This window comes from Oncorhynchus gorbuscha, linkage group LG12 (assembly GCF_021184085.1).
Source record: "Oncorhynchus gorbuscha isolate QuinsamMale2020 ecotype Even-year linkage group LG12, OgorEven_v1.0, whole genome shotgun sequence".
NCBI lineage: Eukaryota > Metazoa > Chordata > Actinopteri > Salmoniformes > Salmonidae > Oncorhynchus > Oncorhynchus gorbuscha.
In genome coordinates this window covers 67097606-67117629 of record NC_060184.1, presented here as the reverse complement: position 1 = coordinate 67117629, position 20024 = coordinate 67097606, and the positions used below count along the sequence as shown (strand labels likewise).

Genomic DNA, 20024 nt, shown 5'->3' with positions numbered 1-20024 from the left:
CAGTGCGCTGTTGAATTGGTGCCTTTTCCTAGACCATTTTGCTATGTGCATAATAGCAAAGTTAACCAGCATATCGGTGTTGAGAACAATGCCGGAGGCAGCAGCAGAATGAGGAGATGACAATACAGCCCTTGCCTTTTTTCCTAAGAAAAGTGAGGAGAGGGGAAACCAGAACTTAAGTAGGTCTATGATTAATAGCCTAACTGTTAAATGTGCCTGTCTTTATAAATCATCAATATATCTACAGAAGTAAGACAGATCCTGTTTCTCTTGCCTGTTTGAGTGTGTGTTTAATAGCCTACTGATTCCATGAGCACCAAGCTTCACACAGCAATTTCACAAATTCGGCTGTTTCTAATCTTCTCTGTAATAAAGGCTTTACTTTGTTAGAATAGCCTCTCTGGTATTATTTCTAATTTATTTTGTGTTTACACTGTTTCAAATTGTTTGAAAAATAAGATTTATAATAATAATAACTAGTTATAGTTAGTTATAATAAGCTTAAACAATAAATAAACTGTTCCATTTCTGAAATTGCATTCATGAATGAATGCGACTGTTTAGTCTTTGCTGTAATAAAGGCTTAACAAAAAAACAACATTTTAACACTCTCTGGTACGCTTATAATTTATTTAGTGTTTACATTGTTCCAAATGGTCAGACAAATTCTATTGTAATCTATACAACACGTGTTAGTCACACATAGTATGCACGCAGGGCTTGTCACATTTATTCCACACATCGGACTTCCCCTTTACCTCCTGAGCAACCTGGAAAATATTCCCGTTTCAAGTTTATTTGTCACGTCCTCTACATCCATTTTGAGTTCATATGTGTTACGGTGTTCAGAGTTTGTTATAACCAATTTATTGATGTGATTAGGATATGCTATAGGCACGGCCTGCCCACTCATTAGGCAGCAACAACACATCCAACAACAACACAAAACCTCAAATTCTGCCCAAAAACAATGACACTTTCTCTCAACCAGTGACGTATGGGCTCTTTTGGTGAGGGCTGATGCCGATCTTTGATAAGCATTGCCCACTTTGTCAAGGGCAGGGACTAAAAATATTTTGCTTGTCCGTTCCCAGCGTGCCTCTCCAGGGTGCTGTTGGAGAGACACATCTCTGCAGCGCTGCACCAACGTTCAGTAAAAAAATGATCTAACATAAATCATGTAGCAGATACAGGATATGGAAGAAAGAGTATCAAATCAAATTGTATTTGTCATATACACATGTTTAGTGCCTTTTCCTAGACCATGTTGCTTTGTGCATAATAGTTTGTATATGTACATTTTTTGACAAGCTGATCATAGTGAAAAAGAAAATACTTCTGTATTTCCCGCTGTCTAAACACAATGCAAATAGGCAATAACTCCTAATAAAGTTTGATTGCTGATATTCAGAACTTAAATAGCCATTGATTGATTAGTTACAGGAATCGGGACTAAAAAGCCAATGCTATGGCCTGTTTTACAAACGGTGGGCCTACCATACTGATGGGCATTCATAAACTTCCATTGAGGGCCGACATGGTAGGCTACACTCTAGTAAGCACGAGCAGACGTCTTTTGGATGTCGTTTTTTGTCCTGTCCGGATGTCGTTTTTTGGTGTTTTACGAACAGTAGGCTTACCACATAGACTGGCATTCATAAAATTGGATTACAGGCAAGACTGTAGGCAACACCTCTGTAAGCACAGACCAACCCGGTTGCCTTTTTGGGTGTCTTTTTTTGGTGCAGTTCCGGACCGCTCTTGATTTCCACATCCACGGACATTGGTTTTTGGTCCGGTCTGGACCAACTCTGAATCAATCATAGACATCTATGCTAGGTTCAGATTTTTCATCTATGCTTGGACCAGCCTTGATTTGGTACAAACATAGACGTCTATAAATAACATATTTTCAATTTTCATTCGGAACCAAAATTGAGCCTAATTTCAACATCCGTAAAAATATATATTTTCAATGCCTGTGAAATCCGTATTTTCAACATCAGGAAAATAAGGATTTTCGACTTTCATTCAGAACCAAAAATGAAACTGATTTCAACGTCCGGAAAAGATGCCTTTTCAGCATCCTGGAAAATATATATTTTAAACATACAGAAAATACCTTTTCACCTTTCATTCAGAACCTAAATTTAATCTAACATGCTGACCAGACCAGACACGTTGCGTGCACGTCGCAAAATGAATTTAGAAATCCATGTTATTCAATTATTGCACCCACACTGTTCGCGCACGCCAACGAGCGTCTGCGATGTCAAGGGCTAACGCCTTTCTATTTCTGACGCAGATCGCGCTGAAAGTCCTGCCTCTCCTATCTCCTCATTGGTTTATAGAAGTAGGTACCCACGTGCCATCTCCTCATTGGTTATACCCACGTGGGTGATTGAAAGACTAACTGTTTTGCCGGTCATTGTGGTAATACTATGAAAGTTTAGATGCCAATCACCATATAAGTTCAAAGATGAAAAAGCCTGGAAGGAGGAGAGTTGACTAGAAACGATTCGGTTGGTTGTTTTATGTGTCGATTAATTGTCAGAGTAGAGGAGCTTTTGCATTTCAGGTAAAATAACAACTCTATGTTTATATCCCAGGACAAATTAGCTAGCAACAGCAAGCTAGCTAAATAGGACAAATTAGCAAGTGCAAGCTAACTAACTAAATTACCATACATGTTTAATGTATGTCCCCAAATTAATGTCATTGGTTCTGAGTTTGTTTTGATATTTTAACCTGCAAGTAGTGATCAAGTTTGGTGTAGTGGGACAACATAAATGTATGCACGATAGCACACGCGCGTAGCCGGTTTGGGTTCCGTGGAAGTTCAAAGTCTGGGAAATACTTATTTTAAAAGTCTTTTCAACTTAATTTTGCTTACTGGGACGAGTCTAGTTTTGCAGGGGGGTTTCATCTTTTGGGCTCGCCTATGCTGGCAGAACGGCAAAGACCGGCCCTGGCATGTTCAGATGCAATTAGTTTTACTGGTGGGGGGGGGGGGGGGGGTCGGGTTATGTACTTATGTGCACGAGCACAAAACACCACATCTTGTCCTAATCTGCCGTGGCACTAATTTTTACCTGGCAGGAGAGTAAAATTTCCGACCAGAATAACCTATAGTTTTTTGGCAAACTCCCAAGGTTCTCTGATAATACTAGTCAAGTGTGAACACGGACAGCGCAATAAACACTTGGATGTTCTGTGGTGGTCGCTGCAGCACGGAGGAGAGAGAACGGGTACCAGTCACAGTAGCAGTCGTTCAATCTTCTCGAAGTAACATTTGGGATAATGGGACAATTCGGAGGACAACGCATTTCTCGTCCCTGAATTGAGGCACTGTCCGAGCCATATCTCGCACCAGCTCTGTGGTGTCTTAATCAACACAGGAAGCCTGTCCAACCTTAATGCAGCTGTAAGCAAGCGGGTCGGATTTGCTGGCTACCGAGCCCTGTGGCTCTGTGCCCTTGTGCTCTCTCTGCATCCTGTACTAAAACAAACAAAAAAACTCACCCTCTGTCAAGTGTGACTTAGACCTAGACGCTGAGTCTGTCTGGCTCGCGATTAAACCCACTCTAACCTAGTTTAACCCAGTCCATAACCATTTCTTCCATACGTTCTCTTCCTTTTTTGCTGGTCACATTCTCTGCTCTCTCTGCATGCTGTGTGTTTGCATGGCAAACCAAGCCTAATGTTGCTCAACACACTTTCTGCTCTGGCAACCCATAAGTGTATGCTGAAAACTCTCACCACCTGGCAACCTGTTGCCTCAGGCCAGAAATTAGGGCCTGGAGTTTCTTGTTTAAATGTTCAGGGAAAACTCTGAACCCTACCTATAATGCTCTGAGATCCTGATCCCACCCCCCCTCTCTCTGATTTGCAGTATGGCATGGGCAGTGGGAGTGGCTCCAAGTCCTCCTCCTTCACGCCATTCGTTGATCCACGAGTCTACGGAACCTCCCCCACCGATGATGATGATGAAAACTCTGCCTCTGGTGAGTCAGTTATCTTGTCAATCTTCTGTCATCCTTGCTCTAGCTCTTGTTGCCAGTAAATTGTTTAGGAAGGAGGAGGTTGCATGAATGTTGCTCTAAGGTTGTAATGTTGTGTGAACATACTGTACAGGGTGTCCTGTTGTTGTAAGTTTGAAAGGTTTTGTGAACATTAGTATAATGTTTTCCTGTGGTTGCAGCTCTCTTTACAAATGAGCTGCTGCTTCAGGAGCAGGAGCAGGCCAGACTGAACGAGGCCAGAAAGATCAGTGTGGTCAACGTGAACCCGACCAACATACGACCTCATAGTGACACGCCTGAGATACGCAAATACAAGAAGCGCTTCAACTCTGAGATACTGTGTGCTGCTCTCTGGGGTAAGACACTTGAAATGTACGTTATATATGTTTGCACACGTGTGTGTGTGTGTTGGAAGGTAGGTGTTTTCTGTGTCCATATATCCATGACTTTCGTATCTATAAGTGTCCATATATCCATGACTTTCGTATCTATAAGTGTCCATATATCCATGACTTTCGTATCTATAAGTGTCCATATATCCATGACCTATGAAATCTTGGAATCGTTCTTGAATGTAATGTGATTTGATTTGTAGATTCAAATAAATTTGATTTGATGATTTGTAGATTCAAATAAAGTATTTAAAATGTGTGTGTCTAGGTGTGAACCTGCTGGTGGGGACCGAGAACGGTCTTATGTTGCTGGACCGCAGTGGTCAGGGGAAGGTGTATAACCTGATCAACCGCCGGCGCTTCCAACAGATGGACGTTCTGGAGGGCCTCAACGTCCTGGTCACCATATCTGGTAGGGCTGACTGCAGCAAGACAGCTACTTGAACACAGTTAGACTTTAACAAAGGGTTCTGTGGCCCCATCCAGTAAGATTTATGGTGTTCTTCTGTTTTTGACTTTGGTTTTTAACTGTCTGGCCCCAAATGCAGACTTGTATTTCCTAAAGAGCTGGAGGCCTGTAGCATTACAGGCTTAATACCTTCCCTCCCTCCCCTTTCCTCCTTTCCTCTCTCTCTCTCTCCCTTCTCCTTTCCCTTCTCTCTCCTCTCCCCTCCTTCTCTCTCCCTTCTCCTTTCCCTTCTCTCTCCTCTCCCCTCCTTCTCTCTCCCTTCTCCTTTCCCCTCTCTCTCCTCTCTCCTCCATTCCCCTCATTCCCCTTCTCCCTTTCCCTTCTCTCTCTCCTCTCCTTTCCCTTCTCCTCCCTTCTCCCTTTCCCTTCTCCCTTCTCCCCCTTCTCCTTTCCCTTCTCTCTCCTCTCCCCTCCTTCTCTCTCCCTTCTCCTTTCCCTTCTCTCTCCTCTCCCCTCCTTCTCTCTCCCTTCTCCTTTCCCCTCTCTCTCCTCTCTCCTCCATTCCCCTCATTCTCCCTTCTCCGTTCCCTTCTCTCTCCTCTCCCCTTTCCCTTCTCTCTCCCTTCTCCTTTCCCCTCTCTCTCCTCTCTCCTCCATTCCCCTCATTCTCCCTTCTCCTTTCCCTTCTCTCTCCCTTCTCCTTTCCCTTCTCTCTCCCTTCTCCTTTCCCTTCTCTCTCCCTTCTCCTTTCCCTTCTCTCTCCCTTCTCCTTTCCCTTCTCTCTCCCTTCTCCTTTCCCTTCTCTCTCCTCTCCCCTCCTTCTCTCTCCCTTATCCTTTCCCTTCTCTCTCCTCTCCCCTCCTTCTCTCTCCCTTCTCCTTTCCCTTCTCTCTCCCTTCTCCTTTCCCTTCTCTCTCCCTTCTCCTTTCCCTTCTCCTTTCCCTCTCCCCTCCTTCTCTCTCCCTTATCCTTTCCCTTCTCTCTCCTCTCCCCTCCTTCTCTCTCCCTTCTCCTTTCCCTTCTCTCTCCCTTCTCCTTTCCCTTCTCTCTCCCTTCTCCTTTCCCTTCTCTCTCCTCTCCCCTCCTTCTCTCTCCCTTCTCCTTTCCCTTCTCTCTCCTCTCCCCTCCTTCTCTCTCCCTTCTCCTTTCCCTTCTCTCTCCTCTCCCCTCCTTCTCTCTCCTCTTCCTTTCCCTTCTCTCTCCTCTCTCCCTCCTTCTCTCTCCCCCTTCTCCTTTCCCTTCTCTCTCCTCTCCCCTCCTTCTCTCTCCCTTATCCTTTCCCTCCCTCCTCCCTCTCTCCTCCTTCTCTCTCCCTTCTCCTTTCCCTTCTCTCTCCTCTCCCCTCCTTCTCTCTCCCTTCTCCTTTCCCTTCTCTCTCCCTTATCCTTTCCCTTCTCTCTCCCTTATCCTTTCCCCTCTCTCCCCTCTCTCCTCCATTCCCCTCATTCTCCTTCTCCTTCCTTTCCCTTCTCTCTCCCTTATCCTTTCCCTTCTCTCTCCCTTATCCTTTCCCCTCTCCCCCCTCTCCTCCATTCCCCTCATTCTCCCTTCTCCTTTCCCTTCTCTCTCCTCTCCCCCCTCCTTCTCTCTCCCTTATCCTTTCCCCTCTCTCCTCTCCCCTTTCCCTTCTCTCTCCCTTATCCTTTCCCTCTCTCCCCCTCTCTCCTCCATTCCCCTCATTCTCCCCCTTCTCCGTTCCCTTCTCTCTCCTCTCCCCTCCTTCTCTCTCCCTTCTCCTTTCCCTTCTCTCTCCCTTATCCTTTCCCCTCTCTCCCCTCTCTCCTCCATTCCCCTCATTCTCCCTTCTCCTTTCCCTTCTCTCTCCCTTATCCTTTCCCTTCTCTCTCCCTTATCCTTTCCCCTCTCTCCCCTCTCTCCTCCATTCCCCTCATTCTCCCTTCTCCTTTCCCTTCTCTCTCCCTTATCCTTTCCCTTCTCTCTCCCTTATCCTTTCCCCTCTCTCCCCTCTCTCCTCCATTCCCCTCATTCTCCCTTCTCCTTTCCCTTCTCTCTCCCTTATCCTTTCCCTTCTCTCTCCCTTATCCTTTCCCCTCTCTCCCCCCTCTCCTCCATTCCCCTCATTCTCCCTTCTCCTTTCCCTTCTCTCTCCTCTCCCCTCCTTCTCTCTCCCTTATCCTTTCCCCTCTCTCCTCTCCCCTTTCCCTTCTCTCTCCCTTATCCTTTCCCCTCTCTCCCCTCTCTCCTCCATTCCCCTCATTCTCCCTTCTCCGTTCCCTTCTCTCTCCTCTCCCCTCCTTCTCTCTCCCTTCTCCTTTCCCTTCTCTCTCCCTTATCCTTTCCCCTCTCTCCCCTCTCTCCTCCATTCCCCTCATTCTCCCTTCTCCGTTCCCTTCTCTCTCCTCTCCCCTCCTTCTCTCTCCCTTCTCCTTTCCCCTCTCTCTCCTCCTACAGGGAAGAAGAATAAGCTGCGTGTGTACTACCTGTCCTGGCTGAGGAACAGGATATTACACAATGACCCCGAGGTGGAGAAGAAGCAGGGCTGGGTCACTGTAGGAGAGCTGGAGGGCTGTGTGCACTACAAAGTCGGTATGTGTGTGGACTGGGGGCATGACGTTTAACTCTGGGTGTCTGTGTGTTGCATTAGCCCATTAAGCTAAAGCCAAGGCATTATCACCGGGTACTAACACAAGTGATTGACTCTCCTGTGTGTGTGTGTGTGTTTCCAGTGAAGTATGAGAGGATCAAGTTTCTGGTGATCGCTCTGAAGAACTCAGTGGAGATCTACGCCTGGGCACCCAAACCCTACCACAAGTTCATGGCCTTCAAGGTAACACAAAGAAATATGATCTTATTATCTTAATTCCTCCCCTACCAGTGTGTAGCTACCACCTACTCTCACCTGGGTGATGCCACAGTAGCCATTTTGTAGCTGAATGCTCTCCACAGTATCTCTCTCAATAATGTCTATCTTTCTCTCTGTTCCCCACTGTCTTTCTCTCTCTGTCTGTCAGTCGTTCACTGACCTACAGCACCGCCCCCAGCTGGTTGACCTGACAGTGGAGGAAGGTCAGAGGTTAAAGGTCATCTATGGCTCCAGCGTTGGGTTTCATGTAATCGATGTTGACTCTGGCAACCCGTATGACATCTACATCCCCTCCCACGTAAGGCTGCGTGTGCATGCGTGTGTATGTGTGTGCGTGCGTGGTCAGAGAAGGACTACTGAACCAGGTAACATCTGATTTCTGCACTCTGGTGGTGAAAAGATGGTTTCCCTCTGAAATACTACCTTTTAAATGGTAACCGTACCTACTGTGTGGCGGTTCTGGTTTCAGGGCTCAAATACCATGACGGTTACCATTTATGTTGTTGAAACCATGACAAGGCTGTTTTGTTGACATTGTGTGTTACTACCATGGTGATTGTGTGACTGATGGAGTGGGAGATTCCATTGTTGCAGCAGTTTCTCATCGCACAGGGGGGTGGGGAGCTGGCCACAAGACAAGGAGGGGGGGGGGAGAAGGGCTAGAAAGAGAGATTTGGAGGTAGAGGAGTTGCGGGGGTCATGTTCTGTGCCAGCCAGGCTGACACCAGCCCCCCACCCCTCCACTGTGTGGTATCTATCGCCCCCGGCAGATTCAGAGTCAGGTGACGCCCCATGCCATCGTGGTGCTGCCGCGGACCGACGGGATGGAGATGCTGCTGTGTTACGAGGACGAGGGCGTCTATGTCAACACCTACGGACGCATCACTAAAGACGTGGTGCTGCAGTGGGGAGAGATGCCTACATCTGTTGGTAGGTCACACACACACTATATACACAACTCTCACTGCCACCCTCACAAACACTTCTATGCCTCTCACTGGTTTATAAAATACACCCCTCAATACCTCTCACTAGTCCCTCTCTTTACCTTGGCTATCCCTCTCCCTCACTATTCCGCACAACCATGCACTACCCCTCACTACCCCTCTATACTCCCTCTCTATCCTCCTCTGATCCACTAGTACGGCTAGGACTCCTAGTCTTTTCAGCTTACAACCCCAGACTCAGCTCCAGCCCCTGCTCCCCAGCTCCAGCCCCTGCTCCCCAACTCCAGCCCCTGCTCCCCAACCAGGGCCAGCTCCAGCCCCTGCTCCCCAGCCCCTGCTCCCCAGCTCCAGCCCCTGCTCCCCAACTCCAGCCCCTGCTCCCCAACCAGGGCCAACTCCTGCCCCTGCTCCCCAGCTCCAGCCCCTGCTCCCCAGCCCCTCCCCCAGCCCAGCCCCTGCTCCCCAACTCCAGCCCCTGCTCCCCAGCCCCTGCTCCCCAGCTCCAGCCCCTGCTCCCCAGCCCCTGCTCCCCAGCTCCAGCCCCTGCTCCCTAACTCCAGCCCCTGCTCCCCAACCAGGGCCAGCTCCAGTCCCTGCTCCCCAACCACGGCCAGCTCCAACCCCTGCTCCCCAACCAGGGCCAGAACGAATGAGTTTCTAATGGCGGGCACATTTCTTCACTGGACCTCCTATATGTGCATGTGCTGGCATATTCACCATTTGTTTTAGGAGTGTTATAGTGAAAACCATAGGCAGCTTGTGAGTTTCGAGGTTGGGGAAGCTATAGTTTATCCTACCATCAATACCGATCTGCATGCCAGTTATGATTATTTTTATATGCGCATTTTCGTGGAACAGTTTCATTTCAATAATAATGTTTTTCTCTCAAAATCAGTGTTACATGGTCAACCATGAATCTGAAGTAAAACAATAAAAAGCTAAAAGTAAAAACTCAACAAAGGCGAGAGCATCAGCATCTGCCATATGGACACATTGATACACTGGCGACTAAAGAAATTAGAGCATTGAACTCAGAGATCGCCTTCAGGCCAATGCAGTAAGCCTATAACTTAATAAAATACGTTGGCCTAAAGTCGACTATTAAACATCTCTTTACTCCGCCTCTCTGCCTCCCTTTTTAATCTGTCTTGATTTGAGCTATTGCTGGTGAAGTGCAACATTGTATCAATTCATCAACTGGATCCAGCCCCAAGCTGTCTCTAGGGAACGTGCAACATTATATCAGCTAACCTATTCCAGTTCTTCAGAGTTTCCTGTGCCATTGAGCTCAGACAGCTGTTTTTTTTAATGACATTTCCACTGGATATATTATTATATATATATTTTTCCTTATTTAACCTTTATTTAACTAGGCAAGTCACTTAAGGACAAATTTTTATTTACAATGACGGCCTACACCGGCCAAACCAGGACGACGCTGTGCCAATTGTGCACCGCCCTATGGGACTCCCAATCACGGCCGGATGTGATACAGCCTGGAATCGAACCAAGGACTGTAGTGACGCCTCTTGCACTGAGTTGCAATGCCTTATAGACCGCTGGGCCACTCGGGATCCCATGGATAATATGGAATAATCAGATCAAGATATTCTGTTCTTCTACACCGATGTGTGATTCTCAAGGCCGGGAGTGTTGGAAAGATTTTTCATATACCGAGAAACTGTCATTCACAAAAACAGACTTTGTTGACTTACTGTGTGAGGTGAAGAAAAAATGACTGAGAAGCTCAGTTTATTAGTGGTGGACGTGGTGAGCTATAACAATCAAAAATCAGACATTGCCAAATGGGTACTTAACTACTTTTGCACGCAGCAGGCCAGGTAGGCCTACTTCTGAGTGTGCTCAGGCACGTGCGCTCCCTCAACTTGATCAGGAAATAGAAACCAGACACATGCTCATTGCTCACCTGGAGCACTGCAAACAAAAACCATTGACAAATCTGGTAATTGTTATTAAATAAACCAAAACTTGTTTCTGACAAGTGTAGCAGGTTGTGAACTCTGCAAACAATGTTTCCTGTCTGATAATGATTATGGTAAATGACTGTAATTAATACATTAACATAAATTAATGTAACCAAATGACAGGGGATTAACGGTACATCTACTAGACCTGCTGATGTGTTATGGAGAATTACTCAAACAATAAACAATCCGCGGTCTAAGGCACTGCAGTGCTTGAGACGTTAGTACATATCCAGGTTCGATCCCGGCCTGTGTCGTAGGCGGCTTTGACCGGGAGACCCATGAGGTGATGCACAATTGGACTGAATTAATGTCTTTCTGTCGGTGCGCGTCTCTGTGAAATAAATTGTTCATATTTCAATATTTTATTTGGACGGGCAAAGAGTTACGGTAGGGTGGGCCAGGCCCCCTAAGGCCCGCCCATAACGCCAGACCTGTCTCCAACCCCTGCACTCCAACCCCTGCACTCCAACCCCTGCACTCCAACCCCTGCACTCCAACCCCTGCACTCCAACCCCTGCACTCCAACCCCTGCACTCCAACCCCTGCACTCCAACCCCTGCACTCCAACCCCTGCACTCCAACCCCTGCACTCCAACCCCTGCACTCCAACCCCTGCACTCCAACCCCTGCACAACAACCCCTGCACTCCAACCCCTGCACTCCAACCCCTGCACACCAACCCTTGCACACCAACCCTTGCACACCAACCCTTGCACTCCAACCCCTGCACTCCAACCCCTGCACTCCAACCCCTGCACTCCAACCCCTGCACTCCAACCCCTGCACTCCAACCCCTGCACTCCAACCCCTGCACTCCAACCCCTGCACTCCAACCCCTGCACTCCAACCCCTGCACACCAACCCCTGCTCTCCAACCCCTGCACACCAACCCCTGCTCTCCAACCCCCGACCAAATACCTCATAGTAGTTTTACATGTAGCTTCCCCTTCCAAATGCAATCTAATAACACACACAATTGCAACCCATAGATCGACAGTTACAGACACTCTGCATGCTCCTACAAGTGATGCCCCTCGACCTGGACTTCTCACACTCCTTACCCCTAGAGTACTGCCCCTCCTCAGCACAGGGAGGAATGTTTCTGTCTGTTTGTCTGCTACTTTATGTTATTCATGTTGTTTTTGTGTTGTTTGATTGACAACCAGATGATACTGAAATCTAATGGATATCTAGCTGTACATGAATCTATCTACCTGTCTCTCTGGGTCTGGGATCTGTCTACCTGTCTCTCTGGGTCTGGGATCTGTCTCTTTGGGTCTGGGATCTGTCTACCTGTCTCTCTGGGTCTGGGATCTGTCTACCTGTCTCTCTGGGTCTGGGATCTGTCTACCTGTCTCTCTGGGTCTGGGATCTGTCTACCTGTCTCTCTGGGTCTGGGATCTGTCTACCTGTCTCTCTGGGTCTGGGATCTGTCTACCTGTCTCTCTGGGTCTGGGATCTGTCTACCTGTCTCTCTGGGTCTGGGATCTGTCTACCTGTCTCTCTGGGTCTGGGATCTGTCTACCTGTCTCTCTGGGTCTGGGATCTGTCTACCTGTCTCTCTGGGTCTGGGATCTGTCTACCTGTCTCTCTGGGTCTGGGATCTGTCTACCTGTCTCTCTGGGTCTGGGATCTGTCTACCTGTCTCTCTGGGTCTGGGATCTGTCTACCTGTCTCTCTGGGTCTGGGATCTGTCTACCTGTCTCTCTGGGTCTGGGATCTGTCTACCTGTCTCTCTGGGTCTGGGATCTGTCTACCTGTCTCTCTGGGTCTGGGATCTGTCTACCTGTCTCTCTGGGTCTGGGATCTGTCTACCTGTCTCTCTGGGTCTGGGGGTCTGGGATCTGTCTACCTGTCTCTCTGGGTCTGGGATCTGTCTACCTGTCTCTCTGGGTCTGGGATCTGTCTACCTGTCTCTCTGGGTCTGGGATCTGTCTCTCTGGGTCTGGGATCTGTCTACCTGTCTCTCTGGGTCTGGGATCTGTCTACCTGTCTCTCTGGGTCTGGGATCTGTCTACCTGTCTCTCTGGGTCTGGGATCTGTCTACCTGTCTCTCTGGGTCTGGGATCTGTCTACCTGTCTCTCTGGGTCTGGGATCTGTCTACCTGTCTCTCTGGGTCTGGGATCTGTCTACCTGTCTCTCTGGGTCTGGGATCTGTCTACCTGTCTCTCTGGGTCTGGGATCTGTCTACCTGTCTCTCTGGGTCTGGGATCTGTCTACCTGTCTCTCTGGGTCTGGGATCTGTCTACCTGTCTCTCTGGGTCTGGGATCTGTCTACCCGTCTCTCCGGGTCTGGGATCTGTCTACCTGTCTCTCTGGGTCAGTCAGTCTCTCCAGTTCTAGGATCTACAGTTGAAGTCAGAAGTTTACATACACTTAAGTTGGAGTCATTAAAACTTGTTTTTCAACCAGTCCACAAATTTCTTGTTAACAAACTATAGTTTTGGCAAGTTGGGTAGGACATCTACTTTGTGCATGACACAAGTAATTTTTCCAACAGTTGTTTACAGACTGATTATTTCACTTATAATTCACTGTATCACAATTCCAGTGGGTCAGAAGTTTACATACACTAAGTTGACTGTGCCTTTTAAACAGCTTGGAAAATTCCAGAAAATGATGTCATGGCTTTAGAAGCTTCTGATGGGCTAATTGACATCAAATGAGTCAGTTGGAGGTGTACCTGTGGATTTAAAGGCCTTCCTTCAAACTCAGTGCCTCTATGCTTGACATCATGGAAAAATCAAAAGAAATCAGCAAAGACCTCAGAAAAGAATTAAAGACCTCCACAAGTCTGTTTCATCCTTGGAAGAAATTTCCAAATGCCTGAAGGTACAATGTTCATCTGTACAAACAATAGTATGCAATTATAAACATCATGGGACCATGTAGCCGTCATACCGCTCAGGAATGAGACGTGTTCTGTCTCCTAGAGATGAACGTACTTTGGTGCGAAAAGTGCAAATCAATCCCAGAACAACAGCAAAGGACCTTGTGAGGATGCTGGAGGAAACGGGTACAAAAGTATCTATATCCACAGTAAAATGAGTCTGATTTCGACATAACCTGAAAGGCCACTCAGCAAGGAAGAAGCTACTGCTCAACAACCGCCATAAGAAAGCCAGATTGCGGTTTGCAACTGCACATGGGGACAAAGATTGTACTTTTTGGAGAAATATCCTCTTGTCTGATGAAACTAAAATAGAACTGTTTGGCCATAATGACCATTGTTATGTTTGGAGGAAAAAGAGGGAGGCTTGCAAGCCGAAGAACAACATCCCAACCGTGAAGCACAGGGGTGGCAGCATTATGTTGTGGGGGTGCCTTGCTGCAGGAGGGACTGGTGCACTTCACAAAATAGATGACATCATGAAGAGGAAAATTATGTGGATATATTGAAGCATATTAAGCAACATCTCAAGACATCAGTCAGGAAGTTAAAGCTTAGTCGCAAATGGGTCTTCCAAATGGCCAATGACCCCAAGCATACTTCCAAAGTTGTGGCAAAATGGCTTAAGGACAACAAAGTCAAAGTATTGGAGTGGCCATCACAAAGCCCTGACCTTAATCCCATAGAAAATTTGTGGGCAGAACTGAAAAAGTGTGTGCGAGGAAAGAGGCCTACAACCTGACTCAGTTACACCATCTCTGTCAGGAGGAATGGGCCAAAAATTCACCCAACTTATTGTGGAAGCTTGTGGAAGGCTACCTGAAACATTTGGCCCAAGTTAAACATTTTAAAGGTAATGCTACCAAATACAAATTGAGTGTATGTGAACTTCTGACCCAATGGGAATGTGATGAAAGAAATAAAAACTGAAATAAATAATTATCTTGACTATTATTCTGACATTAAATAAAGTGGTGATCCTAACTGACCTAAGACAGGGAATTGTTACTGATTACATGTCAGGAATTGGAAGAAAAAAAAAAATGTTTAAAAAAAGAATAGTTTAAATGTATTTGGCTAAGGTGTATATAAACTTCCGACTTCAACTGTATCTACCTGTATATCCAGGTAGGATCTATCTGTCTGTCTTTCTGGGTCTAGGATACGTCTACCTGCCTCTCTTTGGATGGAGACATTTTCTGTTTGTTTTTATGTACGCATGTCAAATACATTGTCTTTATTTACTGAGTGTACAAAACATTAGGAACACCTGCTCTTTTCATGACAGACTGACTAAGTGAATCCAGGTGAAAGCTATGACCCCTTACTGATGTCTCTTGTTAAGTTCACTTCAATCAGTGTAGATGAAGGCAAGGAGACAGAATAAAGATTTTTTAAATGTCTTTTTAGCCTTGAGACGTTTGTGTATGTGTGTCATTCAGAGGGTGAATGGGCAAGTCATCTATTTAAGTACCGTAATTTCCGGACTATAAGCCGCTACTTTATTGCCACGCTTTGAACCTCGCGGTTTATACAATGATGCGGGATTTTTCCCGCTTTCACAAGATTCATGCCGCCAAAAAACTGAGCACCGTCACATAATGTGCCGTAAATCGAGCGCGCTCAAACTTCCCATCATTCTGATTACGGTAGTCATTTTGTCACCCTCATCATGGCAAAGACACGGAGAAATGCATATGATGCAGCTTTCAAGTCGAAGGCGATCGATCTGGCTGTTGGAAAAGGAAATAGAGCTGCTGCACGGGAGCTTGGCCTTAATGAGTCGATGATATGACGTTGGAAACAGCAGCGTGAGGAACTAACTCAGTGCAGAAAGACAACAACAGCTTTCAGAGGGAAGAAAAGCAGATGGCCCAAAGTATTTGCAGCCACTCGACATCAGTGTAAATCGTGCATTTAAGGTGGCGCTCCTTGTTCAGTGGGAGGCTTGGATGACAAGTGGGGAGAAATCCTTCACTAAAACGGGCCGCATGCGAAGAGCAACTTATGGTCAAGTCTGCCAGTGGGTCCTGACAGCGTGGAGCATTGTCAAAAAATCCACTATCATCAACGGGTTTCGAAAGGCTGGACTGCTGCGTGTTGAAGGGGCAGCATGAGCTCAGAGGGGTATTTGCCTCCGGATGAAAGTGATGAGAGCGACAATGAAAACGATCCAACATCGGATGAAGCAATTCTGAGGCTATTCAACTCTGACACCGAAGGAGATGGCTTCAGTGGTTTCAGTGCACAGGAGGAAGATAGTGACCAATGACTTTCTTGGTAGGCTACTGTTTTAATTTTTGTTACAAGCCGTGTTTCGTTTAAAGGCTGTGTAAAGTTCATTTGTTTCAATGTACCGGTAAGCACCTGCGGCTTATAGACATGTGCGGCTTATTTATGTACAAAATACATATTTTTTTATAATTCAGTGGGTGCGGTTTATATTCAGGTACGCTTAATAGCCCAGCAATTACGGTACCTATGGTAGTAGGTGCCAGGCGCACTGGTTTGTGTCAATAACTGCAACACTGCTGAGTTTTTCACACTCAACAGTTTCCCATGTGTATCAATGGTCCACCACCCAAAGGAAATCCAGCCAACTTGAAAGAACTGTGGGAAGTATTGGAGTCAACATGGGTCACAATCCATGTGGAACGCTTTCGATACCTTGTAGCGTCCATTAAGACAAATTGAGGCTGTTCTGTGTGAAAGGGGGACGGGGCATGCAACTCAATATTAGGAAGGTGTCTTTAATGTTTTGTACGCTCAGTGTACATACGTCAAATACTTTCAAGTACATGAGTTGCGCTTGATTAAATGTCCTCTGTGCCATGGACTAGCTCCAACGGCGTAAGGTCCAAGCTAAATCAAGCTCACCTCAAGTATTTGACCCAGGTCTATTAACGACGCACATCACATCTCTAACTAATTATAAAGCTCAGGGTCAGTAACAAGGATCTTATTGCTTTAATCCCACTAGATCTAGAATGGGTATTGATAGATCCCTTCAGATCAGCTCCGCTTCTCTTCTCTCTCAACACTTAATACCAAGCCTCAGTTTATCATGTCTGTCTGGTTGACTAGTTCTGTTTTTCATTTGGCTCGTTCTGTCTTTGTCTGAAACACTGTGTTTGTGTTCTTGTATTTTGAGACTGCACTCAGTTCCTAGGAACTTCTACCCCTGAGTTTGTCTCGTTCTTTTAAAGGCATCTCCACCCTGGCCCCAACACACACACTATATAAACACATACAGCCCCAAGCCACCCCATACAAACCAGTACACACATACACATTCACACACGGACTGGCACACACACCCACACACTAACAATCCAGTCCGTTGGCCAGCTCACTCCCTGAGCACAAAGGAGCTGGATGACAGAACTGGGAGGTAAAATCACCCAATCATCATCATGCTGCTACTACTGTAACCATCCTCACAGCATAGTCATCAGTCACCTGCAGAGTCTCTGCTACAGTACAACCACCCAGGGGTAAACCCAGGGCATGGTTACCGTCCACGCCAAACCACTATACCAGAGTCATCACAGTTGACCCTCAGATGACCTTCTCTCCCAGTAGTGCTCTACGGTTGACTTTGACTATGCCCCCATAAATCTGGGCATCTCTCTTATTAGCGTTATCCCTGGGTTTGTATGAAACTGCCCTCCCCATCCCCCCTCGGGGTGGACAGCTCAGGTGTTGGAGTTTTATCCGTCGTTCAGAATGAGATACAGAAACTGCTGCAATGATTTCCTCCCGGAGGCGTGGCCTAGGGGTGTGATCTGTGACTGGTTTGAGTGAGTGCTCTCCTGTCCATTCCCCTGTCTGTGTGTCCCTGTCCCTCCCCCAGCCTACATCCACTCCAACCAGATCATGGGCTGGGGAGAGAAGGCCATTGAGATCCGCTCCGTGGAGACGGGACACCTCGACGGAGTTTTCATGCACAAGCGAGCTCAGCGACTGAAGTTCCTGTCGGAGAGGAACGACAAGGTGTGTGTAAGCACGAACACATGTACATGTATACAAGCACAAGAGCACACACACATGCTGCAAAACCTAAATTTATAAGCCAACACACATGCTTACTCTCCTCACTTCCCATGATGCTTTGTGCTGTGTGCAGGTGTTTTTCGCCTCTGTGCGTTCCGGCGGCAGCAGCCAAGTCTTCTTCATGACCCTGAACCGGAGCTCTATGATGAACTGGTAACCCTGGCAACCCCTCCTTACATCCTCCCTCCATACTGTACATGCCTAACCAGAGGACAGGATGGAGGGATGAAAAGAGAGAACTGAGACAGATGAGTGAACACAGAGTGGCGGCGGCTCAGTGGAGACTGGAGGAAGAGAAAAAACGTCTTCCGTCCAAATCTCATCGCCAGCCAGCCAGACGTCTGCAGTACTAACCTCCCTCCACCAGAGGAACCAGAGATGAGCTCTCCAACAACTTTCCAGATACGCTCAGACAACACTCTCTGTGGTGCGTTTAGTTTCTCTCAGGCACCGTCCAAGATGGCCCATATTCCCTATACAGTGCAATACTTTTGGCCAGAGTAGGGAATAGCGTGCCGTTTTGGATGTAGCCTCAGTGTTTTGTTTTTGGGAGGTGGTGACAAGAGGTGCTGGTGTAGTCTCCCTCATGGGGTCAGGGGTCAGTGACTGAGGGTGTTGTCATGACCCCTGACCTGTGTGCGTATATACGCGGTGGGGCTGAGTGTAGATTCTTGACTGCAGGAGCACTTGAAAAAATACAAATATTGTCACCGGTGGTCACAGAAAATATATATACTCTTGTCATTCTTGTTCTAGTTCACCTCTGCTCCCCTCTTTCTCTGTGACTTCTATTTTACATTCAATCTATTTGGCATATTTATATTCTGTGTGTTTCACATCTGTAAATACACATTCTTTGATCTGAAACGGAGCTGCTTCCCTATCAGACACTCTTACACTGAGACGGAACAATGGAGGACAGAGAAAAGGAGGAGATGGAGAGAATGATGAGAGCAGTCTGAGTTTGTTTAGTTCATCTTCCTCCTGTAGAAATTTCATTTAAAAAATGTGACATGCTTCTTCATATTAAAGACTGCAAGAGAGGGAGGAGTGATGGAGAGACAGACGTTTGGGTTGGTTAGTTGTCAGGCTTCCTCCTACACCACCTCTTCTCTCATCTCTTTCCCCCCTTCCATTAGTTGACCTGCTCCTCTACATTTGCATAGTGACTCCTATTCCACTTGTCGCCATCACTTTTGACTTCTAAACTAAGGCAATACACAGGTGTAGTCTGACTGGACAAATGCGTGGTTGGAAAGATTTAACTTTCCAAAATGAGACTCACCATGTTATAGTCAGTCAATACCTTAAACTGGGGGTGGGGTGTAAATGTCCTCAAAATAGCTTTAGATGGCCAGGTGGAATGACCACATGAATCTCAAACCGTTAAGTTGAATCACATTTAGTCTCCTAGGATACTGTGTCTGACACTACCTGCAAAGGTAGTAGAGAGTTGAGGAGGGTGTCTGTGTTTACTGAACCGATGATGAGACTACTGATGTGGGTTGTATGTAATAAAGGGTAATAGCAATGAGCCTACTCCATCCACTAATTCCTTACCTCTTCAGTCATAGATCTGAAATGACTGGTTAAATATAAGTGTGACCGACTGGTGTTTGAACCTGGGTCGGCAGCCATCTTGCTTTCTCCTATCTAGTCCTGTCAGATCTTTGAACACTGCAGCGGGTATAGGTTAGAGGAAAAGAGGGTTGTTTCCAAGAAACCGTAGGGTAAATATGATAAAGCATTTGATTATGATATCTAATCGATAATTTAGAGAAAGACCATCATGTTCATACTATAAGGCTTTCTACAGAGTAGAGAAAATGGTTTCTACAATATGTTTTTATCGTGTTTAGTGTGAAGTATCAGACTTTGAACATGTGTGCAAGACTGAACGTGTGTGCGTGCATGTGTGACTTGTCTTCCCTGCTAACAGTACAGAATTAAACTGCCACTGTTAGGTGTGTGTGTGTGTGTTCACCTCGTCTGAATCACTGGAATCAATAACCCACCCCCCCCAGACTGGTACTCCAGTCAACTACAGTGGGGAGAACAAGTATTTGAACCTGCAAAATCGGCAGTGTTTCCTACTTACAAAGCATGTAGAGGTCTGTCATTTTTATCATAGGCACACTTCAACTGTGAGAGACGGAATCTAAAACAAAAAAATCATACAATGTGATTTTCTGGATTTAAGTAATTAATTTGCATTTTATTGCATGACATAAGTATTTGATACATCAGAAAAGCAGAGCTTAATATTTGGTACAGAAAACTTTGGTTGCAATTACAGAGATCATACGTGTCCTGTAGTTCTTGACCAGGTTTGCACACACTGCAGCAGGGATTTTGGCCCACTCCTCCATACAGACCTTCTCCAGATCCTTCAGGTTTCGGGGCTGTTGCTGGGCAATACGGACTTTCAGCTCCCTCCAAAGATTTTCTATTGGGTTCAGGTCTGGAGACTGGCTAGGCCACTCCAGGACCTTGAGATG

The 20024-nt window shown here is 46.6% G+C and overlaps 1 protein-coding gene across 1 annotated transcript in view; it reads left to right on the top strand.

The window, feature by feature from the left end:
* The window catches only part of LOC123991270 (TRAF2 and NCK-interacting protein kinase-like), a 56522-nt gene extending 36833 nt beyond the window's left edge, over positions 1–19689 (top strand). Inside the window, 9 exon segments of the mRNA XM_046292700.1 lie at positions 3893–4004; positions 4202–4378; positions 4683–4826; positions 7236–7370; positions 7511–7611; positions 7796–7945; positions 8418–8577; positions 17327–17466; positions 17600–19689. Coding sequence (XP_046148656.1) covers positions 3893–4004; positions 4202–4378; positions 4683–4826; positions 7236–7370; positions 7511–7611; positions 7796–7945; positions 8418–8577; positions 17327–17466; positions 17600–17683 — 1203 coding nt within the window. The 3' untranslated portion in view covers positions 17684–19689.
* Positions 19690–20024: the final 335 nt, after the last annotated feature.